This window comes from Anser anser (genome assembly GCF_964211835.1).
Source record: "Anser anser genome assembly, chromosome: 2".
NCBI classification, from domain to species: Eukaryota; Metazoa; Chordata; class Aves; order Anseriformes; family Anatidae; genus Anser; species Anser anser.
The window spans coordinates 113,072,771-113,094,410 of NC_139721.1; the positions used below are offsets into that span (position 1 = coordinate 113,072,771).

The 21,640-nt window shown below is 42.6% G+C and overlaps 1 protein-coding gene across 3 annotated transcripts; it reads left to right on the top strand.

Annotated features, from left to right (window-relative positions):
- Positions 1-1,801: 1,801 nt before the first annotated feature.
- On the top strand, positions 1,802-18,206 carry LOC310895683 (nuclear pore complex protein Nup153-like). Of its 3 annotated transcripts, none has more exons than XM_083827264.1 (10): positions 1,802-4,206; positions 6,650-6,863; positions 8,977-9,225; positions 10,296-10,435; positions 10,518-10,640; positions 12,818-12,928; positions 13,204-13,257; positions 15,515-15,673; positions 16,949-16,994; positions 17,813-18,206. In XM_083827264.1, exons 1-10 carry the CDS (start codon positions 3,994-3,996, stop codon positions 17,947-17,949), a joined length of 1,446 nt encoding a protein of 481 aa, XP_083683390.1. In that variant the 5' UTR covers positions 1,802-3,993; the 3' UTR covers positions 17,950-18,206. The 3 variants fall into 3 exon arrangements, with proteins under 3 accessions (XP_083683390.1, XP_083683391.1, XP_083683392.1); XM_083827265.1 differs by having other exon boundaries at positions 1,803-4,206; positions 6,653-6,863; XM_083827266.1 differs by lacking the exon at positions 10,518-10,640 and having other exon boundaries at positions 1,803-4,206.
- The last annotated feature ends 3,434 nt before the right edge of the window (positions 18,207-21,640 follow it).

The following is a 21,640-nucleotide window of genomic DNA, read 5'->3' on the forward strand; positions in this document are numbered from 1 at the left end:
GACAGTACTCAATTCAAAGGAGATGAGAGCAATGAGGAAAGCTTTGCTTTAAGCTAGAGCAGTCTTGCGAGTTGCTGCCTTTATGCTGTTCTTATCTTGAAGGGTACAGAGTCTTTTCCAGTCATAGGGACTCCATAACCCTATGAGTATGGAGAAATAGTTGCTAATTAACAGTGTGTATAATAAGTAAGTGAGGCTGGAAACAAAAGAATATTCCTCCAAGAAAAAAAAGGAAGCAGAAATTACTGTACTTAATAGCTGGGGAAGCTGTTAAAGCTAGTTGACACAGTTCTGGTACTGCCGTGTGTGTTTTGGGGGCAACATAAACCATAATTGCTGTGATGGCAGGTAAGAATCCAATTCTTTTTTATGGCTTAGTGTAGTCAGTGAAAGCAGTGGTCCTAAGCTGCATGCTGTTCTTAAATGTAATGCAAATCCTCTTTTGTGACTCCTCAGTACTTCCAGGTTACTTGTAGCTGATCACCAGCAACTGCTTCTGTTAGCTATTAGCTGTTGGGTTTTTGCTAGGAATACTTTCAGTCCTGAATTGAAATGATGACATCCTGAAACAGAAGAGGCTCTTGGAGTATTGTAGGAAGCGCATTCTTCCTGGTTCTAGTGCAGGTGTACACGTAGGAGGGGACAGAAGGCAAAGAACCTCACATAGGTGGAGGGGGTGAGGTGGCATCACAGTTAGAGCTGTTGCAGTTAACTCTTCCCAAAGCATGAAAGCAACGTGGCTGGGAACAGGGATTTGTTGGGTTGCTTCTTTGTGTGAGCCAGGGAGTCTTTTGAGGGGCAGATTAATAAGAATATGACACAAGGTAGAGGTGGAATAGATGAAGCAAAGAATCTGGGTGGGAAAAGGGTTGCTTGTACGTGTCTATGGAATTGTTTCAGGGGACTGAGCTGGGGCAAATTCAAGATAATAGATGCAGCCTCCTTGAATTTGGATGGCAGTGCTGAAGCTTCAAAACCTTACAAGGTTTGATGCCACTTCAATTGTAGTGCATAGCTGTGGTACTTGAGCTCAGAAGCGCAAACTGCACAGGATTTTTTTATCTATTTTCTTCAACGTGAGCAGCAAAACATCTTCCAGGAATGTGCCTGGGTGCTACGCTGCTTTGACACGGCTTGCTTTGCATCACCAAACACAGTAGTTAGGTTGCATCGAGTACTTTGTGGAAACATTCATTGTGTTGTCACCCAGAAATGGGATGCTACAGATATGTGTTGGCCCGGCAGTATCAGTGCTGGTTTTTGGCCTTTGAGAGGTTGGTCCATAACAGGTGACCTGTGTAATGAGGGGCCCACATAGATTGGTGACTTCATTAAGTCTGATACTGTGGTGGTGTGTGACCCAAGGCCCTGAACGTCAGAAAATCAGGCTGTGGCCACCTATTTTATGCAGACTTTGCCTATTAACAAGGTCTCTACACTGTACGTTAGAGACGTGCGCCTCCTTTTCCGGACTAGATAGCGAAAATACCAGTTTTGTAGTTCAGTGAATGAGATTGGTTGGGCTGTTTGTTCTCCAGGGCTGAAAAATGTTGGGAGTGTATTCTCTTGGAGTCCACAGAAATGAAAATGATGAGAGGAAGAGAACGTTGGTTGCAGCCCGCGTGCTGCTGTTATAAAGTAGTTCTCTGATGTCTTTTTCCCTCTGCTGAGACTTATCAGCCTATCGTCCTTTCCTGTTAGGAGCGCATACCTGGCTTGGGATGGTGTGCGCAGGGCAGATTCTTTACCGTAAGAGCACAGTGAATGCCAGACTTCTTCCTGTACTGCCGTGTTAACCATGAGTCACAAATTCAGGAAGCAGTGATTGCATCGGAACTGCTAGAATGCTTTGCGGAGTCTTTTTACTGGGTAAACTTCACAGCTGCAGTTACAACTTCCAGCCTGTGTTAGCTGAACACATCGTACTGGTGCCCGCCATCAGTTTGACAAAGATGGGATTGCAGTAGGGACTTGCTTTCTTCCTTCTTTTTAATTAAACAAGTCTTTGAAGCAACTTTTCCAACACCGCCATACTTCACTTCTTCCAGTTATTTTCTGTTTTACTTAGCTGAAATGTTTTTTTTTCTTCCAAGCTTGAGGAAGTTTTCTACAAGAATGTCCCGTAATGATTTCATAAACTCTTTTCGTTGTACCTAGCTGCAACAGAGAGTGCTTTTATTCAAAAACCTGCTGGTTTTCTTTTCCAAGAAGTAGTGGGGTTTTTCCTATCTCTTCACTGATGGGAAAGGCTGTAGGACAGTAGCTTGAGGGGCTACTAATGCTGTCATCAGTGAGCCGGGAAAAGGCAGGAGTCCGAAACGGGTAAAAAGTACTTAAAAGGATACCAAAAGAGTAGATGGTACTTAAGCCGTGGATGTTTCTTTTTGCAGGGATGCTCTGGACCAACCGCTTCTTTCTAGCGCTACCTCAAAGTAACTTGCAGATAGAACTCACAGGGAAGGTTGATCAAATGGTGATGATCGCTGTCATTCTGCTGGACACGCAGATACTTGCCTTTCGTTTTGGCTCATTTTTAATACCAATTAACTTCAGTGCCTCGCGTTAATAGACACCGTTTGACTGCATCGGCAAATGTTTCTGAGTCGTGTCATTAAAGGCCTGTCACCCTACGGAAATCCTTCTAAATAAGAAAAATGGCATTTAAATAAATAAATAAAGCAGCGTTTGAACTTATGAGCAAACCTAGCGTAGCTGCCTTTGACGCTGATCTGGAGGAGAAAAATCACGTTATCACACTACTATGGTTGCCTTAATAGCTTTGGTGTACGTGAGGGAGGGAAGCATTATGTGATGTTTGCCTAGCTATTACATGGCCAATGCAGGAGGGGTTTTAGTCAGTTCCCTGAGCACGGATTGTTGCAGAAGTCGGTGATTTCACTGCCCAATGTCTGTTACTAAGGGCACGATTCACGTCCCGTTATCGTTTTTATTATTTATTTCTGTGTTTATTTTCTGGGGCGGCGATCTGTCACGATGCCCATCGTTCCCCTGCCGTAAGGTAGAATTTAGCGTGACGACCGCTTCCCGGACCAACGGGGCCACGAATCCGGCCTAAAACTCTGCTTGTGCGTTGGTTGTCGGCGTGGGGGCTGTTGGTTGTCGGTGCGGGGGTATCGGTTGTCGGTGCGGGGCTTTTCTGACGAGCACTGTGGGCTCGGGGCGCCGTCCCACGCCCGGCGCGGTGCTGCGGCACACCGGCGGTCGGCGCCACGGCGCGGGGAGGCTCTGGAGGTGACTCCTAGCCCCGTGCTTACGGTGGCCGGGCCGGGGTTCGTTATGGCGGCCGGGTCCTGAGGGCGGGAGCGGGAGGGCGGCGGGACCGGGACGGGACCGGGGCGGGGCGAGGAACGGGAGCGGCAGCGGGAGGGGGGGGCGCGCGTTCCCGTGAGGGGAGGGGGCGCGCGAGGGAGGGAGGGGGAGGGTGTGAGAAACACTCCGTAGCCAAGAACTTGGGCTCAGGCGAGGAGCTCAGCGAAGCAGGAATTTATTCGCGATCGCAGTGGCGGGCGTCCCACGAGCAGGAGCGCCCCTGCTGGTTCCAAAACCCAGTTTATATACTTTTTGATGACGGGACCCTCCCCTGTTTCCCCACTGAGGGGGCGATCCAGGCTCACAATCTGTCTGATGCTTCCCAGACAATGCATGGCCTTCAGTTGCCGGCCTGTTAAATTTCAAATTTGACTTTTTTACTGGTTGAAGCGGTGATGTTTCTTCACTTACCTGACTTGACTCAACACCGTGATTTTCCCCGAATTGTTCTACGGAGTCTGGTTGTCTGCGTTTTACAAGGTCGCCTGCTAAGCGTTCTTATCGCTGCAAGCACACCTCAATACCCCATTCCTTACCTTTAAACAACGTAACTCTGCAAAAACAACATTTTTATTCCCACGAGGGGCAGGGCAGGCCCCGCGGCGCGTGGCGGCGGGGGGCGGGGGGGCCCCGTGACGGCACCGAACGCGGGGGGGGGGCGGTATGGCCTCGGGCGGCGCGACCGGTAGCGGCGCGACCGGCAGCGGCATGGCCGGCGGTGGCAGGGCCGGTGGCGGCGGGGCGCCGGGCGGCAGCCCAGGAGCCCGATCAGGAGGAGGAGGAGCAGGAGGAGGAGGAGGAGCGGCCGGCGGCAAGGTGAAGAGGCGGCGCCACCGTTTGGGCGCCGCGAAGCCCCCCTGTGCCAGGAGCAAGCGGGTGAGGAGCGGCCCCCCCACAGCGGGCCCTTCCCCCTCAGCCCACCAGTTACCCCCTTACTTACCCCCTTACCTTACCCGCCCCTTTATCCCCTTAGTTACCCCCTACCCACCTCCTTACCCCCTTAGTTACCCCCTCGACCGCTTAGTTACCCCCTTAGTTACCCCCTTAGTTTCCCCCTCAACTGCTTAGTTACCCCCTTAGTTACCCCCTCAGCCCCTTACTAACCCCCTCAGTTATCCCCTCAGCCCCTTACTTACCCCCTTACCCCTCTACCCAGCCCATTACCCCCCTCCTCCCCCTCCCCTTCACCCCCAGCCCGCTGCCCTCAGGACCCCCAGTGCCACCCCCAGGGCTTTCCCCGCTCCCTGCACCCCTCCTCAGCCCATCATCAATTCTCTGAACGTTACCTGCCAGGCTTTGCTTCTCGTTTGTGCTGTAGGGTACAGCAGGTTGACGGTGAAAGCGGTCCGTCAATTCGGGCTGTGAAAATCCCCGTGCTGGAGGGGGGACGCGCCGAGATCCCTCCCAGCAGCTCTTTGCTAAGAAATGTCAGGACGCCCAGAGAGATGCTCTGGAGATGCCCTCTGCACATGTTTGTTCAGCCAAAACCTCTCCGCTATTAAATGAGCAACGTAGCTGAGGGGATTGATTATCATATGCAAAACCAAGGGAGCGCTACGCATGGATAGCTGCTCAATTAGGTTTTTATCACTTGCAGAAATGCCAAGTCCCTTATACCATATATTGACAATCAATCTTGTCCATCTAAAGCTGGCCTGGAAGGGCAATGCAAACATTCCCCACGCTTACAGAGCAACCGTTGAAACCTCTGGCTTGAACAGTGCATTAATGTTGAAAGTGCCATAGCTTGCGTGTGCCGACACCGTGTAGCTAACTGATAAACCTTACACGTGGATTAAAAATAATCAGTGGAGATGGTTTTCTAACTTTTCCATTGTCTGTTATCTCTGCGTGTTTTCCAGTAGGTTTATTTAAAGAGTGTGCCAGAGCAAACACGTGCGTGGGGATATCTGGGGGATTCTGCACAGAGAATGGCTGCTGCACATCCAGCGCAGATCAAATTAACAGTAACTTATCGGGGAAGAATTTTAATGATTTGATAAATAGACAAACTGATAGATGTTACATGTGTGCATTTATTATAGCAGTTAGCTTTGTAACCAGACGAATCGTGCAAATGTTCATAACGTAAAAGGACGAGCTTTGAGCAGATAGCTTGCTTAGAGCATTTGTCAATTAATTCCAGTTTATTTTCAATATCATGTCCACTCTGCAGAAGGTTCTGTGGCTTAATGTTAATTGTCTCTCAGTGATGCAGTTGGGGAGGCACGAAAGCGACCGATGCGATTTTGTGAGGTTATACCTCTGGTTCTGATCCCTACCCCGCTGTTTTTCTCATCCTTCCCCCTACAACTTTAGTCGATAAGTCGATTCTTAGAAATACTTAAATAGATGTGTTTTGTGTGCTTGTGATCATAATTACAGCCCACCAAACCCTCTGTCTCTTACCATTAAGCTCTGAAGGTGCCTGGGCACTGTCAACAGTATAGTTAGCAGCTTCAAAGTTCCTGGGAACTAGTCCTGGATCTAATTTACTTTTTTTTTTTCCCCCTGCCTGCAGGAGGGATGATTAGCAGGATGCCTAGCTCATGATTGTCAGCTTTCTGGATATTAATTTTTATTATTAATTTTTATTATTAATTATATTCATTTATATTAATGTATCTTTTATTTAACCGTAGTTCCTGGGGCTTTCGTTCAGGTGGGAATTCTCCGATCGTACCCGATGTATGCCGCAGAGTCAGTCTTCTACAAAATACAGCAACAGCTTTAGAAGGCTCTTGCAAGAGGAGGTGCTGGTGCTATAGCTATAGCTGTGTTTCTTCCAGGACATCTTCTGGGTTAGCCTGACTGTTGAGAGCAGAACTGTTTTTTGTGCGTATAGTCACTGCAATTCAGCATTACTAAAATTGAAAATATTTAGGTTCACTGATTTTAATGGGTAGTATGGTCCTGACTGTCGCAGTAGATAATTGCTGAACTTCTGGTTTAGTTGGTTTTCACGTGAGGGTGCGAAGAGTCCTGGAACAAGTCTGTAGGTCAGGAGCTGTTCAGGCGTAGAGTTTCCTGATAGCCTTGCAGATTGACGACCTGCTGGTGAATTTTGGCAGAGGTTTCAAAACTTTGAACCTTGCCAAGGTCACTTGGAAGTGCAGAAAGTGATAGGTAGTTGTAAATCAATCTTAGGTGAATTTTAGGTTTACCAGAAGTGTAGCGATCCTATGCCAGGGATCAACCTCGTTGTCGTCTTCTGAATATTTGCTGTATAATATCTGTCTTCAAGGTCCGTGGAAGGTGGTATCCCAGCATATGCTGTTGACTGTGTTTCTGTAATTAAACAACTGTTTTTTCTTTCAAGCAGGGAATAATTAGCAGAATGACAGAAACGGTGAAAAATATTGTACCGGCGTGGCTGCAGAAGTATTTCAATAAGCGTGAGGAGGAGTGTGTAGACAGAAATGAATCTGCAAACCAGGAGGAGACTCCGGTAAACTATCACCACGATTATGCAGATGAAGATACCATAATCGATGAGAGATTCACGCCTGAGCCAGCAAGAATTAGTAGACGAGGTATGTGAAAAATCATTTGGAATTCTGGCCATCTGTATTTATTCACAGATTTCTAGTTTTGAATCTGAATTTCAAAAGGAAATTGGAATGAGGGTTTTGACAGAATGAAAAACAAACAAAAAAGTCAAAACAACTGTTTGTGAAACCGTCTTAGCTTTAAACTGTATACACAGTTACGAAGCATACATCTTATGCTCTTGGAAGGCATCAGTTAACTTTAGGTACTCTATTAGCCAGGTGCTAAATGCTGAAAATAAGTCATTTGCAAGTGTGCTGGGTTGCATTTTCCATCTTTTAAAAGATATGGAATGAAAATCTGTCTAATTGCCTAAGGCAATTAAAAAAATTAATTTGTTTTGCAGTCTTCGAAACAAAAGACTAGATGCTAGAATGGCAGAGGAAAATTCCGTCTCGTGTCCCGACTTTGTTTGTTTTGTTTTGTTTTGTTTTGGGCTTTGATCAATTTAGTAAAGTTCCTTGTTAACTTGATGGTGAACTGGGGAACTTGTGCACGGATGTGGTTTATGAGATTATTATCCTTAAAATATTCAATAACTTTAAGGTCTACGCGGGGGGAGGGGGTGTCTTTGAGAAGGTATTTGGACCGTTGGCAACGAGGTTTGCAACTCCTTTACCTCATGAAAGATTAATTTGTCTTATATCCAGTGCCTCTCACTGTTCCTGTAGTCCTGTTGTATAAATTTGCATCTATTCTTATTTGAGTTTCTCTTAAATTAGCTGTTTTGGGGAAGTCAGCTTTAAATAAGTAAAGAAGTTTTGTCTGAGCGTGCGTAGGTAACCATAGATAATGTGGAAAGTCAGTTGCTTCTGTTGTTGGCAGAATCAAAAAATAAGGAGGAAATATCTTTGCCTCCAATCTCATCTAATTGTGAACAAGGAGATTGATGGCTTTGTGTGTAGCTGTAGCTTGGGAATGAGTTTGGAGAAAAGAATAGAGAAGGTCTTCATGACTGAGGAACACATGTTGGCTTTCCTATGTAACTGCGTGAAAGGAGCTTTCAGTAAGAACAGCTGCACTGCAAGCTTGCTAACTCCAGGAGATCAGGAGCAGGCGGACACCCTCGAACCTTATGCAGCTTATGTTGCTGTCCGTGGGTGTTACTTACTATGCTTAAGAATAAGATTTTTTTTTTTAATTATTACTACATTTTGAAACCAATGTGTCTCTTCATTTCTGAGGTATCATTGTGCTGGAGCCTATATTGGGTGGCCTTCCGCCTCAATAACTTTCTGTATCTCAAACGGTGCTGTCCTAAAAATCTGCTCATGGTTTGGAGAGCTAATTAGTGGTACTGCAGTGGTTATGAAGATTGAAGTAACTAGTTTAAGCTTCAGTTCAAGTATCAAGAGGATAGTGGCTCAAAGTCATTTGAATTGCCCAGATTCCTGGGAGAGACAGTAGGCTTTCATCAGGCAAAATACCCATGCATAGTTCCATTCATTTAGCAAGATAGACTTCAAGGCCACCTATTCCAGGCCACTGGCATTGTTTGCAGACCCTTTGCTTCAAGAGGGAAAAATGCTCATCTGGTTACTTGGGTCAACATCCTTGTCCCTTGGGTCAAAATCCCAATAGTTAATGGGTAGGAGATGATGTTTTGCCTCTAACGTGAGCTGATAGGGAAGAACTTGGGAAAAAAGTACTGCAAACGTTCATTTTCATGTTGTGTATTCAGATTAATATAACCTTTGTTCCAATATTATGGAAGCTGCAGTGTTATCTGTAACTTACCGTGTAATCTCAAATTTTGTAAAGCTTATTGCAAGCTGTACATGGGAGAAGGAGTATATATGTTTGATTTAGTGAACGGCCAAGTCAGCGTTAGAGCATTTGAGCACGGGGTCAGAATGTGGTGTTGTAAAACCTCATAGTTAACTACTTCTGGATGCAACATTAATACTGTGTATCGCAAGCAGTGTTGTTGTTGTAGCCAGACAGATGCAACCGTATCTGGGTGAGGAAGAAGTTAAATTTGGCTTCTCTCTTTTTGCGCTTAGAACTTGGCAATAGCATGGCTGTCGATAGGAAACAGGTTTTGGCTTCTGTGAGCTTGTCTATAGCAAAGCTAATTATCTCCCTGTTCTTGTCTAGAACCATCCACAAGTAGATCAGCACTGAACTTCCCAGTTGCGTTAACAAGGCCCTCTCTTCGTTTGAGCCACCTGAATTATACCATGCTGGATTCTCCTGTCCCACCTTGTCAGCCCTCGACATCTTCTATATTTGGCATTGGCAGTCCTAGGCTCTCCTTCATAAAAGAAATAGAAGATTCTACCTCTGAAAAAGACGATGATAACATCTCAACAACCAGTGATTCCTCCTCTAGAGCATCTGCTGAAGGTGATTTTTGTGTTCTCTGTTTAATTGACTTTTTTTTTAATGTGAAGTACCTTGCGTTCTTTAATATTCCACATCACCTTAGTAAATAAAATAGGTGAATGTCAACTTTGGATGCGAGAATTAAATTGAATTTTTAGTGTTTTAGAAGTATATAATCCTATCACCTTTTTAATAGAAGCGTGCTTTGGAATACGTTTATGATACCCTGATGTTAGAAAGGGTCAGTGCTGAAATATACACATTCAGCTAGGTTATATGTAAATTTTGAACTGGGACGGTAGGAAATCAGGCTGACTTGCCGTAGCTTGACAACTAGGCTGATTGTCTAGAAGAGTGACTCAGACCTTTCTTGGTAGAAGGCTTCAGCTGTCAATACTTTCATGTCTTTTGCCAAATTCATTGAGGAAAGCACACCATTTTAAAATAAAAAATAAGCATCGTGTCGATGTAGGTTGGTACCTAGGTCTTCTCGCTGAAAGGGCGAACAGCAGGTTTGCAGCTTTTTCTAGTCCCCCATAGAGACAGGGACTGACGTGTGCTCAGCAGGTTTTCCAGAGAACTTTTGTACAGCTGAGAGTAGAGTTGCTGGGCTTTAGCAATATAACCTGAGTGCACTAGAACTTTCTGGTGTGTCTTCGTAAAACATACATGGGCAGAAGATCGTTAACTCTTAGAGCAGCCTTTGGGGAATCTTCCAGGTTTAAAACCTGTGCGATTATGATCTGTGCTGGCCTCCAGCCTTTTACCAACACAGAAAAAAGCTTTGTCCGTACAAATGCACTGATGTTTATGCGGTCCTCTTTTATCTTAGCATGAAGGAAACAAAAATCTGCATTGGAAGCACAGTATTAACTTGGTAAGTTTGCTGAAAACTACTTGCAGCTCTGTGAACAGTTTTCAAGTTTGTAGGTGATACTTGGTTTTCAGTCTGTACGTGAAGTTGATCTATTTAAAGAAGCTGAAGTCATGCTTATTTTTCTGTATTGAAGAACTTGAATTAGTGTGATCTTTATTGTTAAAGTTCTGTACGTACGAGAGGCATTTACATCTAGCATACGTCATTTTGGCAGATGTTGCAGTTTTTAAAAATACTTCATCGTCACTGCTCTGGCCCACAGAAGCTGAAAGAACTCATTCCCTCTCGCAGCATTCTGCAGCTAGCTCTAAGAAACCTGCATTCAGTTTATCTGCTTTTGGAGGACTGTGTCCTGTAAGTACTGCACAGTATTTCTTTTAATCAGTTTGAATGTGTACCTGTTTTTCTATCCACTTATCGTACTGTGTTTCCGTAGGCATGTGGAAGCATGTCTGTTTTTAAGGAAAAGCAGCTTGGGTTTTCTCCATTTTACCCCGGAAAGACGGCCTATGGTGGTGCAGCTGCAAGATCTAGGCAGCCAAAGACGGAACCTTATCGGGTATGAGAAAAGTAGTGTAGTGGGAAATAGTGATGGAAATAAAAAAAGCAGCACTGCCAAAGGAGCTTTGAGCAGGGAGCTGAATATGTGGTAACAGTTGCTCTTCTGCCCTCTTGGTCTACACAAATAGACGAGATTGATTTCTGTTTAAATTCTTTTATAACAGTTTTTACCACAGGTAATACTTGTCAGAAAGAACAAGAATGACAGTTTGGGCAAGTTGTTGGTAGTTGGGGTTTCCTCTATTGTTAGGTCTTTCAAAAAATTCCATTTAAGTGCCATTGTCTGCCTCTGACTACATTACGTTAAAATAACTTGATGCAAAAAAACCAATGACAGCCTAACTTTGAAAACTTGTGTTTATGGTAGCAAAAGCTACAGTAGTCAAACCTGGCTAATATTTATCTGTGGATCTTCTTTTCCAAGCATGCCTACATTCATGCTATGGATATGTTGTATAAGCCTGCAGTCTTTGAAAATATGTAAAATCAACTTGGCTGATCCTTTGTTCTTCTGTTACACAGAGGCATGCAGGACTAAATGCAGTCTCAAGATAAGCAGTGACATGCTTTCTGTTTTGAAGGATTCATATAGTTCTTGAAGAGAGTTATTTGCCCCCAAGAGTTCTTGGAAATACCAAATAAAAACTGCTGACAACTCTGATTAGCTAGAGCTGAATCGAAACGGAAAGTCAAATCAGGTTTGGTAGGAATGTATTTAAATGAAAGTGACTTTTATCGATAAATCAAAAGGAATTTTAAGAAAATGAAAACGCGGGTTTGCTGGCTCTGTTCTGACAGTCCATTTGTGCAACGGAAAAAGGGCAGTACAAGTACCTCACTTACGGGAAACCTTGAAACCTTGTGGTGCAAAGCTGGGAACCCTCTTTGGTCGGCTATTTTTGTTTTTTACAATATTACTGCATTATGGTAAAAAGAGGAACCAAAATAGTAGGCTTTTAAAGGAGAGAGTAGCTTGCTTCTTGCTGCTTGCTGTGAATGACAGCAAGGTACTAGAGAGTCCAGCGAAGGGCCACCAAGAAGATCAAGGGACTGGGAGCACCTCTCCTCTGAGGAGAGGCAGGGACTGCTGGGCCCGTTTAGCATGGAGGAGAGGAGGTTCAGGGGGGATCTTATTGGTGTAAAAAAATACCTGAATGGATGGTGCAAAGAGCATAGAGAGCCATTGTGTTTTCAGCAGTGCCCAGTGCCAGGTCAAGAGGCAACAGGCACAAACTGAAACGTGAGGCTCTGAGCATCAGGAAACGCTTTTGCACTGTGCGGGTGATGGAGCCCTGGCACGGGTTGCCCGGAGGGGCTGTGGAGTCTCCCTCTTTGGAGGTCTTCAAGAGCTGACTTGACATGGTCCTGGGCAACCTGCTCGGGGTGGCCCTGCTTGAGCGGGGGGGTAGACCAGGCGATCTCTAGAGGTCACTTCCAACCTTAACCATTCTGTGGTTCTGTGAGTCTCACTTGTGTTTTTACATGCTGCGTGGTCTGCTTCCTGTCTTCACATCGTGTGATAAGCACAGTGTGGTTATATGAGGGATTTAACCTGGGAAGAAAAAAAGTCACACCAAAGGAAGTTTTTGACTGATATTTGAAGTTGGGTGGTGCAAATACACAGTTTACTTTTTCAGTGTAATGTTTAGATCTGTTACAGTTTAAATCAGATCTTTATCTTTTAAGACAAAGATTTGCAGCCAACTTTAATCTTGGGGGAAGGGAGGAAGCAAGAGAGAAGTAAAACTAGTTCCTGGTTATGATTGTATACACCGATTTTGAGATGGTACACTTAGACCATCGTGAAACTCTGAGGTCTGTGTTGTTACTGAAAATGCTTTCTGTACCACCACAAGCCTTTTCTTGAGTTCTGTTTCCCTGATTACTGCTTCGGAGGCCTTAGCAGTCCTAGCATCATCCGTCTTGACCTTTTACAAGTACGGAGTTCTTTTACTGCTCGTGCAACAAGCACGTGCAAGATGCACTGAGGCCCAAGGTAAACTTCATTAAACTCCGAATGTATTCTCTTCTTTATGGCTTGAACTCCCAGTGACTGCATTTTTCTCTGTCATCGGAATATATTGATTGTATCATCAGTGTAGCCTTGGGACATAAAATACATGCCTCCTTAGCTGAGAATTGACCATTGTAACACTTAAAATGCTAATTTTTCAGGCACAAAAGAGAGCGAAAGCTAGACAAGAAACTGTGCGGCCCCGCGCTACCTTAAGTACCGCTGCACGGTGCATCTTGGAGGCAGTGGAGAAGCTGTCAAGCCCTTTGTTGGTAAATAGCACTTCTTTTAATCTGTTTTTGCTTCATGTGTTTATAAAACTTAGTAAATGTGCCATCAAAGGATAAAGATAAAACTATTCTTCCTTACGTTGTGGCCGGTTTAATTTATTGTGCTATTTTTTCAACAGGATGCTAAAAGAATGGCATCTCTTTTGCCGCTGTGTTGTATAAGTTGACCATGAACCCCCACATTTTTGTTGCAGGGAACCCTCTGTCTCAGGAAAAAAAATTGCCCTCTAATATTTATGCTTTGTTTTTTCCCTTAGCCTCCGGACATAGATAAACCGGATATTACTGACTTCCAGTCCAAACGAAGAAAGGTAAGAACCAATAATGTCTTAAGCTGAGGTAGATAACTTTTTCAATGCTTTATCACTATTAGAAAAATTTTCTCAAACCTCAGTGACAACATAGACATCAAATCAAGTTAATATTGGCATGTATCCACAGTAGATGATGGGCTGTGAAGATTACTCAGGTTAAGAATTATGTTATCTTTGTAAGTTGAGAGCAACAACTCTAGAACACACCAAGTGGTTTTATCTTGTCCCCCAACTTGGGGTGAAGCTGCATATTAAAATTCCTGTTGAGGAAAGTTTTCTCTTGAAGAAATGATCACAAATAGAAAAATGGTGATTGAGTGGTCATATAGACTTTGTACAGACTTCCGTGTTCATTCGGGCACAGAAAACTAGTTTTTGTGCTTTTTATCACCATTCAAAGTAAAGACGAGGAAAATCGTTAATTTCCGACGCTATAAATCTTACGCTCCTAAATTCCTATTTGGAGGTAGCACAGAACTGGTGATAATGCTGTGGTAAAGCATGACTTCCTTTCATTTTGTTTAAAAAATGAAAACTAGTCATCTTTTTTTGATGACTTTAGTTAGGGGTATCCTTGGGCTTATTAAATTGCAAAACCCTTAAATGACCACTTGAAGATCAGGTGACTGAAGGAAATAACAAGATGTGCAAACTTTTCATCTTCTGTTCTAATGAGAAAAGGGACAGTGTCTCAAGAAGTTTCTGTGCTAATTCCTTGATTGGATGGATGTATAATTAAGTTTACAATCACTTCAGAGTTTACAAACATCTCAGATTTCCTGGACCATCTTTTCACCATCTGCCAAATTACAAGGGCATGGAGAAGTGAAGTATATCATAAATATTATCCAAATAACTAAAACCAAATCTGGTGTGAATTCTCAGTTATATTATAGCAATACACCTGTGATAAGGCATTAAGAAAGATCTGCCAGATTTGCAACAGAGAGCCTGAAATTGTCAGCCACTAAATGAATGTTGCACGCAGCTGTCAGTGGGTGAAAGGAGATAGATTGTCTATTCATAATACTAGAATTCATAATAGTGGCGGGAGAAGGGTAGCCCGGGATGAGAAGCAATTATTTGCTGAGGAGATGATCGTGTGTTTTCTCGCTAAAGTGAACATGCGGTTGACGGAACACTTGTGCACTCAGGCTAAACTTCTGCAGTGGGTAGCAGTGATGTGGTATTTTTCTTATTTCAAGGAACTGTACCAGGCAGAATAGCTCTTGGTGTATTGAATGCCTAACTGGGGGAATTAATATTTTTCTTTTTTACCTTTAAAACCAGCAATGAACCATCGTTCACTCGAAGTAGATTTGTGAACTTACATAAAACATGTTTTATTCAAGGTTTCAAACTGAATGTAGTATTTTTTAGAAAGATGTATTTTTATATACTTTAGAGAGAGTGTGAATTCTATTACTAAGAGTTGGGAGATACTGTGAAATTAAAGCTGCAGCGTAAACGATTTCCTGTTGGTATTGATTTGAACAATAGCATGCTTCCTAAGACTGTATTTTCTGATCCTTAAGACCGCAGGCGGAGCCATCGGTAAATCTTGTAGCCTTTAGGGTTTTTTTTCTGTCTGACAGTTCAGTTAAGTCAGTTTTGCAGAACACGCAGTGGTCTGTGTTAAAAATTAATTCTGGTCTGTGAAAATGCTTTGAAAAGAGAAGTCAAACCCACTACTTGAAGTGCATCTAATGCACATGTAAAGCATTGGATCATATTTTAATGAATGAGATTATTGTAAGATTGACAAGTTGTTTTTTTTTTTGAATGTGTTCTATTGTTTGTGTAACTTTGAAGGGGGAAAATGTAGGGGATGTGAAGCCCGGAAGCCTGTATAATTAGTTGCTTAACACTTCGAATGTTAAATTAATGAATTAAGCTACTGAAAAAAAAAAATCACAGTGTGGGCAGAGGAAAAGATAGGAGCATATTCTAGGAACATGGGTTATTTTAATTATGGTAGCGTGAATTATTTTGTCTATGAAGCTAACTGCCAAATTTTGAAATGGAATTGAGTCAGACTTTGGCTACTTATATATAGCTTTATGGATTTCGTTACTGGTTTTCTGGTGATTTCCCTCTACAAGTTGAACGGTTTTTAGAATTTTCAAATTGTATTCACTGAGTGCCAAGACCGATGGGGGGAGGTTTATAGTTCTGTAATTTGTTTTCATCAATAAATATTGGAATTAATTTGGGTGGACGTAAGGATAAATTGATTGCTGTTTCCCTTTCAAAGCTGGAATCCCAGAATGCATTCGAGCCTCCATCTGTCAAGAGACTTGTGACACCAACGGTAAACCATCAACCGATGCGTTATACGCGGTATTCTGAACCATCACCGACTTCAACTACTCAGTCCAGCAAAATTTGCCAGAGAGTAGACACAAAGTACCAAGTGAGTACATTTTTGAGTCCTTATGTGCCTGTTTTTTTTTTTTTTTCCAGTCTTGGAATGTTTCTCAAACCAATTGTTATCCTATCTTTGCAAAAAGTACTGATAGTATGTTTGAGGCGAGCTTTAAGGCAGTGAAAACCATTGTGAAATAGATTGAGCTTTTATGGATTTAATTCTGTTTTTGGAACACTCAGTGTCTTGTGGTTGTTTTCACGATGTCATGATGTGCTATTGAGTCATCCTGTTCTCAGTGAAAGAATATTAAAAGACAGAAATGTTTTCCTTCTATATTCTCATGTACACAAAGGTGTCACTGATGAAACATGCTCGTGTTCTGTGTAAACTATTCCAGGTGAGCTATGTGCTCCAAGTGAGAGTTCTGACAATGTGCTGAGTTATCGTTTTTGATTGCTTTGGAGTAGATGGAGTCTGATAAATTTTCCATAAAATTAAATGGGCATCTCTTTCTGCGAAAACATCTGTGTTTCCAGTATCGGTCTGAGTGTACAAATGACCACGTGTTAAGTGTATGGGCTTTTTAGGCTGGAAATCAAAGTGGACAGTAATACTGGTTGCTTATTGCTTTTAACTCTTTCAATCTCTGTATTGTTTAGCCAGCACAATCTCCATTTGGTAAAGTTCTAAAATGAATGTAGCAGCAACTGCTTAGTTTTTTTGGGGGGTAGAGTTTTTTCGGTGTTTTTTGCTTGTTTGTTGATAAATGATAGAAAACAGAAAAGTATGTCCCTTTTACGGGGTTGGTAAACACAAGTTTTGATGAAAACTCTCCCCCCCACACGCACAATTTTTGTCATTTTGTTTAAATTAATTACTTTCTTTGTTAGAGGATTTGACAAATTTGATTTAGTGTTCTATCAGTTTGTCCTCAATGCTGAGTGAAGCAGTGATGCTTACTTAGTAAATCCATAGAATTAGTGATTTATACACCATTACTTGTTCACGCATACCAAAGAATGGTTTTGACAGCATAATTGCGTACGCTTCTTCTGTTCCTGTTCTTCTGATTTGCTTTGCTTAAAGCAAATTAAACAGTTGTTGTAAGTGGTCTTATCGTGGTCAATGTATTAGTTGTGACCTCCGGAGGTCCCTTCCAACCTGTACTGTAATATTGGCTTTCTTCTAAAAATAAGTAGATAAAATGCCATCTATCCTTGTAGTTGTAGGAAGAAGGAATGGATTGAGACTGCAGCACTTTGAATCTGTGATGCTTTCTGAAATGAGTTATGATTAAACTTAGCCTTTTCTGTCTTTCAGGAATCTTCAGTTATGACTGCAATCGGTGATGACCTAATTACTGACGGTAATAAGGGTTCTATCATTGTCACTTGAGTTTAGCCATACTTGTGCCTTTTAACAATACAAGCCAACCTCTACTGGATGAAGAACATCTTGAAAATTCAGCTGAGGTCAAACCTCTGTGGGGCTGATCTGCAATCAGTTGGGGTTTTAAAGCTGATACAGCATACACTGACCGCATCAAGTAAAACGGGACACTGTCAATGCTTCGCAGCAGGTTTCTTGTACTTGTGCCTTCATTCCCATTTGAAAATGGTCTAATACAGAATTTTGTTCTTTGTATTGATTCCGCTAAACAGATTTTATATTAGAAACTCAGTAATATGCAAAAGCTTTGTTCTCCACCCTGAGGTAAAAGCTTATGTTGCAGATTCCAAAAGGAGGATTCAGCTTGCACTTACAAATACGGTACAAAACATATTTGTGTCCTGGAAGGTTTGCAAAATTCCTCACGTGGAGGCATTTTGTGTTAGTGTTTAGAAACTATCCTATGTAACGTGTATTGCCGTAGAAGTGAATTAAGTGACTCTTGGGAAGGTTTCATGGCTGGTTATCCTTAAACGTTATCTTTACTATCTTAAACATTGTCTTTGTTATTATCTTGAAAGACAATTCTAGTCCCAGCCTTCTAATATACAAATTCCCAAAAGTTGGAGTTGTGAGGCTCAAAATTTTAGAGGACTAAATACCTCACTAAAATTAGTAGATCTAATAGCTTATTACACTTAGCTTAAAATACATTTTATTAGCCATTTCACGTGAAGTTTTTTTGTGCGCATGCCTCAGATTTGATACTTGGACTTACCAGGCTTTTATTTTCAGATCCACAGCTCTACTTGGATGTTGATGAAATGAACAGACAATTCACGGAGACGAGCGAAGAACTCTGCGATTCACTCATGAATTGTCACTGGCAACCTCTGGATACGGTCACTTCTGAAATCCCCTCTGCTATTTAAGTGTCTTCTAGAGCATGACCGTTAGGACCAAAGTGCTAAAACTACATTTCTTCTACATTATTCTAGCTCATAAGTTTTAAAGCACAATGATAGGTTGGGTTTTTTTTGCTATGCTTTTGACAGTTTCTGTAATCTTTTTGTTCATCACTCTCTTCTTGGAGCATCATGAAGTCATGTAAATATTCGAGAAATGTAAAGAGGTAAATGGGGTCTAAAGATAGACTTGCCTGTGTAAATAAAAAATTTGTTTCTGCAAACCTGCCAGCAAGGGATTTTACTTGTACCTGTGTGCAGCACGTTCTCTTCCGGCTTATGGAATTTAACAAGGTAGTAAGGGTATTTCATCTGTCTTTATTTTTATATGGGCATTAGGACACAAGCAGAATCTAGCTTTCCCTTGTTTTCCTGGTTCCTTAGGTAAGCGACAAGCCAAGCCTTTCATGTGCTTGCTTAGACTGGAAGTATGTATGGGAGACACTCACAGGCCTTGCTATGGAAACACCTGTGCCCACTTTTTCCTGCAGGCTGCTGGCTCTAACTGTACTACTGATATATGCTAGGTCAGCTAAAATTGGCTTATAAATAGGGTATGTTAAGCATATGGAAGTGTAGACTTCAACTGCCATAGCTACACACATCCCATGGAACGAGGATGATGTCTGCTGGCACTCTCTGCATCAGCATTCAGTTTTCTCTTGCCCTTCTTACTGTTAGACTTCTCAGCTGACGCTTTACAGCGAAGAAATTGCTACAACATAATCCGTGTTCTTAAACCTAAAAAAAAAAATCTTGGAGAAAACAACTTGCTGGTTTTCCCTCCTTGCTGGCAAGGAGAAAAATAGTCCACCAGGAACAACAAAAAAATCCTAGTAACAGCTCCTTAAGTTATACCCTCTGCTACCCTCTCTGATTGCTCTGGTCTTCCTTCATTCGTGGTAATGAAGTTTTTAAAGCTTTGGTAGAAGGACGACAGTACTCAAGTCAAAGGAGATGAGAGCAATGAGGAAAGCTTTGCTTTAAGCTAGAGCAGTCTTGCGAGTTGCTGCCTTTATGCTGTTCTTATCTTGAAGGGTACAGAGTCTTTTCCAGTCATAGGGACTCCATAACCCTATGAGTATGGAGAAATAGTTGCTAATTAACAGTGTATATAATAAGTAAGTGAGGCTGGAAACAAAAGAATATTCCTCCAAGAAAAAAAAGGAAGCAGAAATTACTGTACTTAATAGCTGGGGAAGCTGTTAAAGCTAGTTGACACAGTTCTGGTACTGCCCTGTGTGTTTTGGGGGCAACATAAACCATGATTGCTGTGATGGCAGGTAAGAATCCAATTCTTTTTTATGGCTTAGTGTAGTCAGTGAAAGCAGTGGTCCTAAGCTGCATGCTGTTCTTAAATGTAATGCAAATCCTCTTTTGTGACTCCTCAGTACTTCCAGGTTACTTGTAGCTGATCACCAGCAACTGCTTCTGTTAGCTATTAGCTGTTGGGTTTTTGCTAGGAATACTTTCAGTCCTGAATTGAAATGATGACATCCTGAAACAGAAGAGGCTCTTGGAGTATTGTAGGAAGCACATTCTTCCTGGTTCTAGTGCAGGTGTACACGTAGGAGGGGACAGAAGGCAAAGAACCTCACATAGGTGGAGGGGGTGAGGTGGCATCACAGTTAGAGCTGTTGCAGTTAACTCTTCCCAAAGCATGAAAGCAACGTGGCTGGGAACAGGGATTTGTTGGGTTGCTTCTTTGTGTGAGCCAGGGAGTCTTTTGAGGGGCAGATTAATAAGAATATGACACAAGGTAGAGGTGGAATAGATGAAGCAAAGAATCTGGGTGGGAAAAGGGTTGCTTGTACGTGTCTATGGAATTGTTTCAGGGGACTGAGCTGGGGCAAATTCAAGATAATAGATGCAGCCTCCTTGAATTTGGATGGCAGTGCTGAAGCTTCAAAACCTTACAAGGTTTGATGCCACTTCAATTGTAGTGCATAGCTGTGGTACTTGAGCTCAGAAGCGCAAACTGCACAGGATTTTTTTATCTATTTTCTTCAACGTGAGCAGCAAAACATCTTCCAGGAATGTGCCTGGGTGCTACGCTGCTTTGACACGGCTTGCTTTGCATCACCAAACACAGTAGTTAGGTTGCATCGAGTACTTTGTGGAAACATTCATTGTGTTGTCACCCAGAAATGGGATGCTACAGATATGTGTTGGCCCGGCAGTATCAGTGCTGTTTTTTGGCCTTTGAGAGGTTGGTCCATAACAGGTGACCTGTGTAATGAGGGGCCCACATAGATTGGTGACTTCATTAAGTCTGATACTGTGGTGGTGTGTGACCCAAGGCCCTGAACGTCAGAAAATCAGGCTGTGGCCACCTATTTTATGCAGACTTTGCCTATTAACAAGGTCTCTACACTGTACGTTAGAGACGTGCGCCTCCTTTTCTGGACTAGATAGCGAAAATACCAGTTTTATAGTTCAGTGAATGAGATTGGTTGGGCTGTTTGTTCTCCAGAGCTGAAAAATGTTGGGAGTGTATTCTCTTGGAGTCCACAGAAATGAAAATGATGAGAGGAAGAGAACGTTGGTTGCAGCCCGCGTGCTGCTGTTATAAAGTAGTTCTCTGATGTCTTTTTCCCTCTGCTGAGACTTATCAGCCTATCGTCCTTTCCTGTTAGGAGCGCATACCTGGCTTGGGATGGTGTGCGCAGTGCAGATTCTTTACCGTAAGAGCGCAGTGAATGCCAGACTTCTTCCTGTACTTTCGTGTTAACCATGAGTCACAAATTCAGGAAGCAGTGATTGCATCGGAACTGCTAGAATGCTTTGCGGAGTCTTTTTACTGGGTAAACTTCACAGCTGCAGTTACAACTTCCAGCCTGTGTTAGCTGAACACATCGTACTGGTGCCCGCCATCAGTTTGACAAAGATGGGATTGCAGTAGGATCTTGCTTTCTTCCTTCTTTTTAATTAAACAAGTCTTTGAAGCAACTTTTCCAACACCGCCATACTTCACTTCTTCCAGTTATTTTCTGTTTTACTTAGCTGAAATGTTTTTTTTTCTTCCAAGCTTGAGGAAGTTTTCTACAAGAATGTCCCGTAATGATTTCATAAACTCTTTTCGTTGTACCTAGCTGCAATAGAGAGTGCTTTTATTCAAAAACCTGCTGGTTTTTTTTTCAAGAAGTAGTGGGGTTTTTCCTATCTCTTCACTGATGGGAAAGGCTGTAGGACAGTAGCTTGAGGGGCTACTAATGCTGTCATCAGTGAGCCGGGAAAAGGCAGGAGTCCGAAACGGGTAAAAAGTACTTAAAAGGATACCAAAAGAGTAAACGGTACTTAAGCCGTGGATGTTTCTTTTTGCAGGGATGCTCTGGACCAACCGCTTCTTTCTAGCGCTACCTCAAAGTAACTTGCAGATAGAACTCACAGGGAAGGTTGATCAAATGGTGATGATCGCTGTCATTCTGCTGGACACGCAGATACTTGCCTTTCGTTTTGGCTCATTTTTAATACCAATTAACTTCAGTGCCTCGCGTTAATAGACACCGTTTGACTGCATCGGCAAATGTTTCTGAGTCGTGAGTGTCATTAAAGGCCTGTCACCCTATGGAAATCCTTCTAAATAAGAAAAATGGCATTCAAATAAATAAATAAAGCAGCGTTTGAACTTATGAGCAAACCTAGCGTAGCTGCCTTT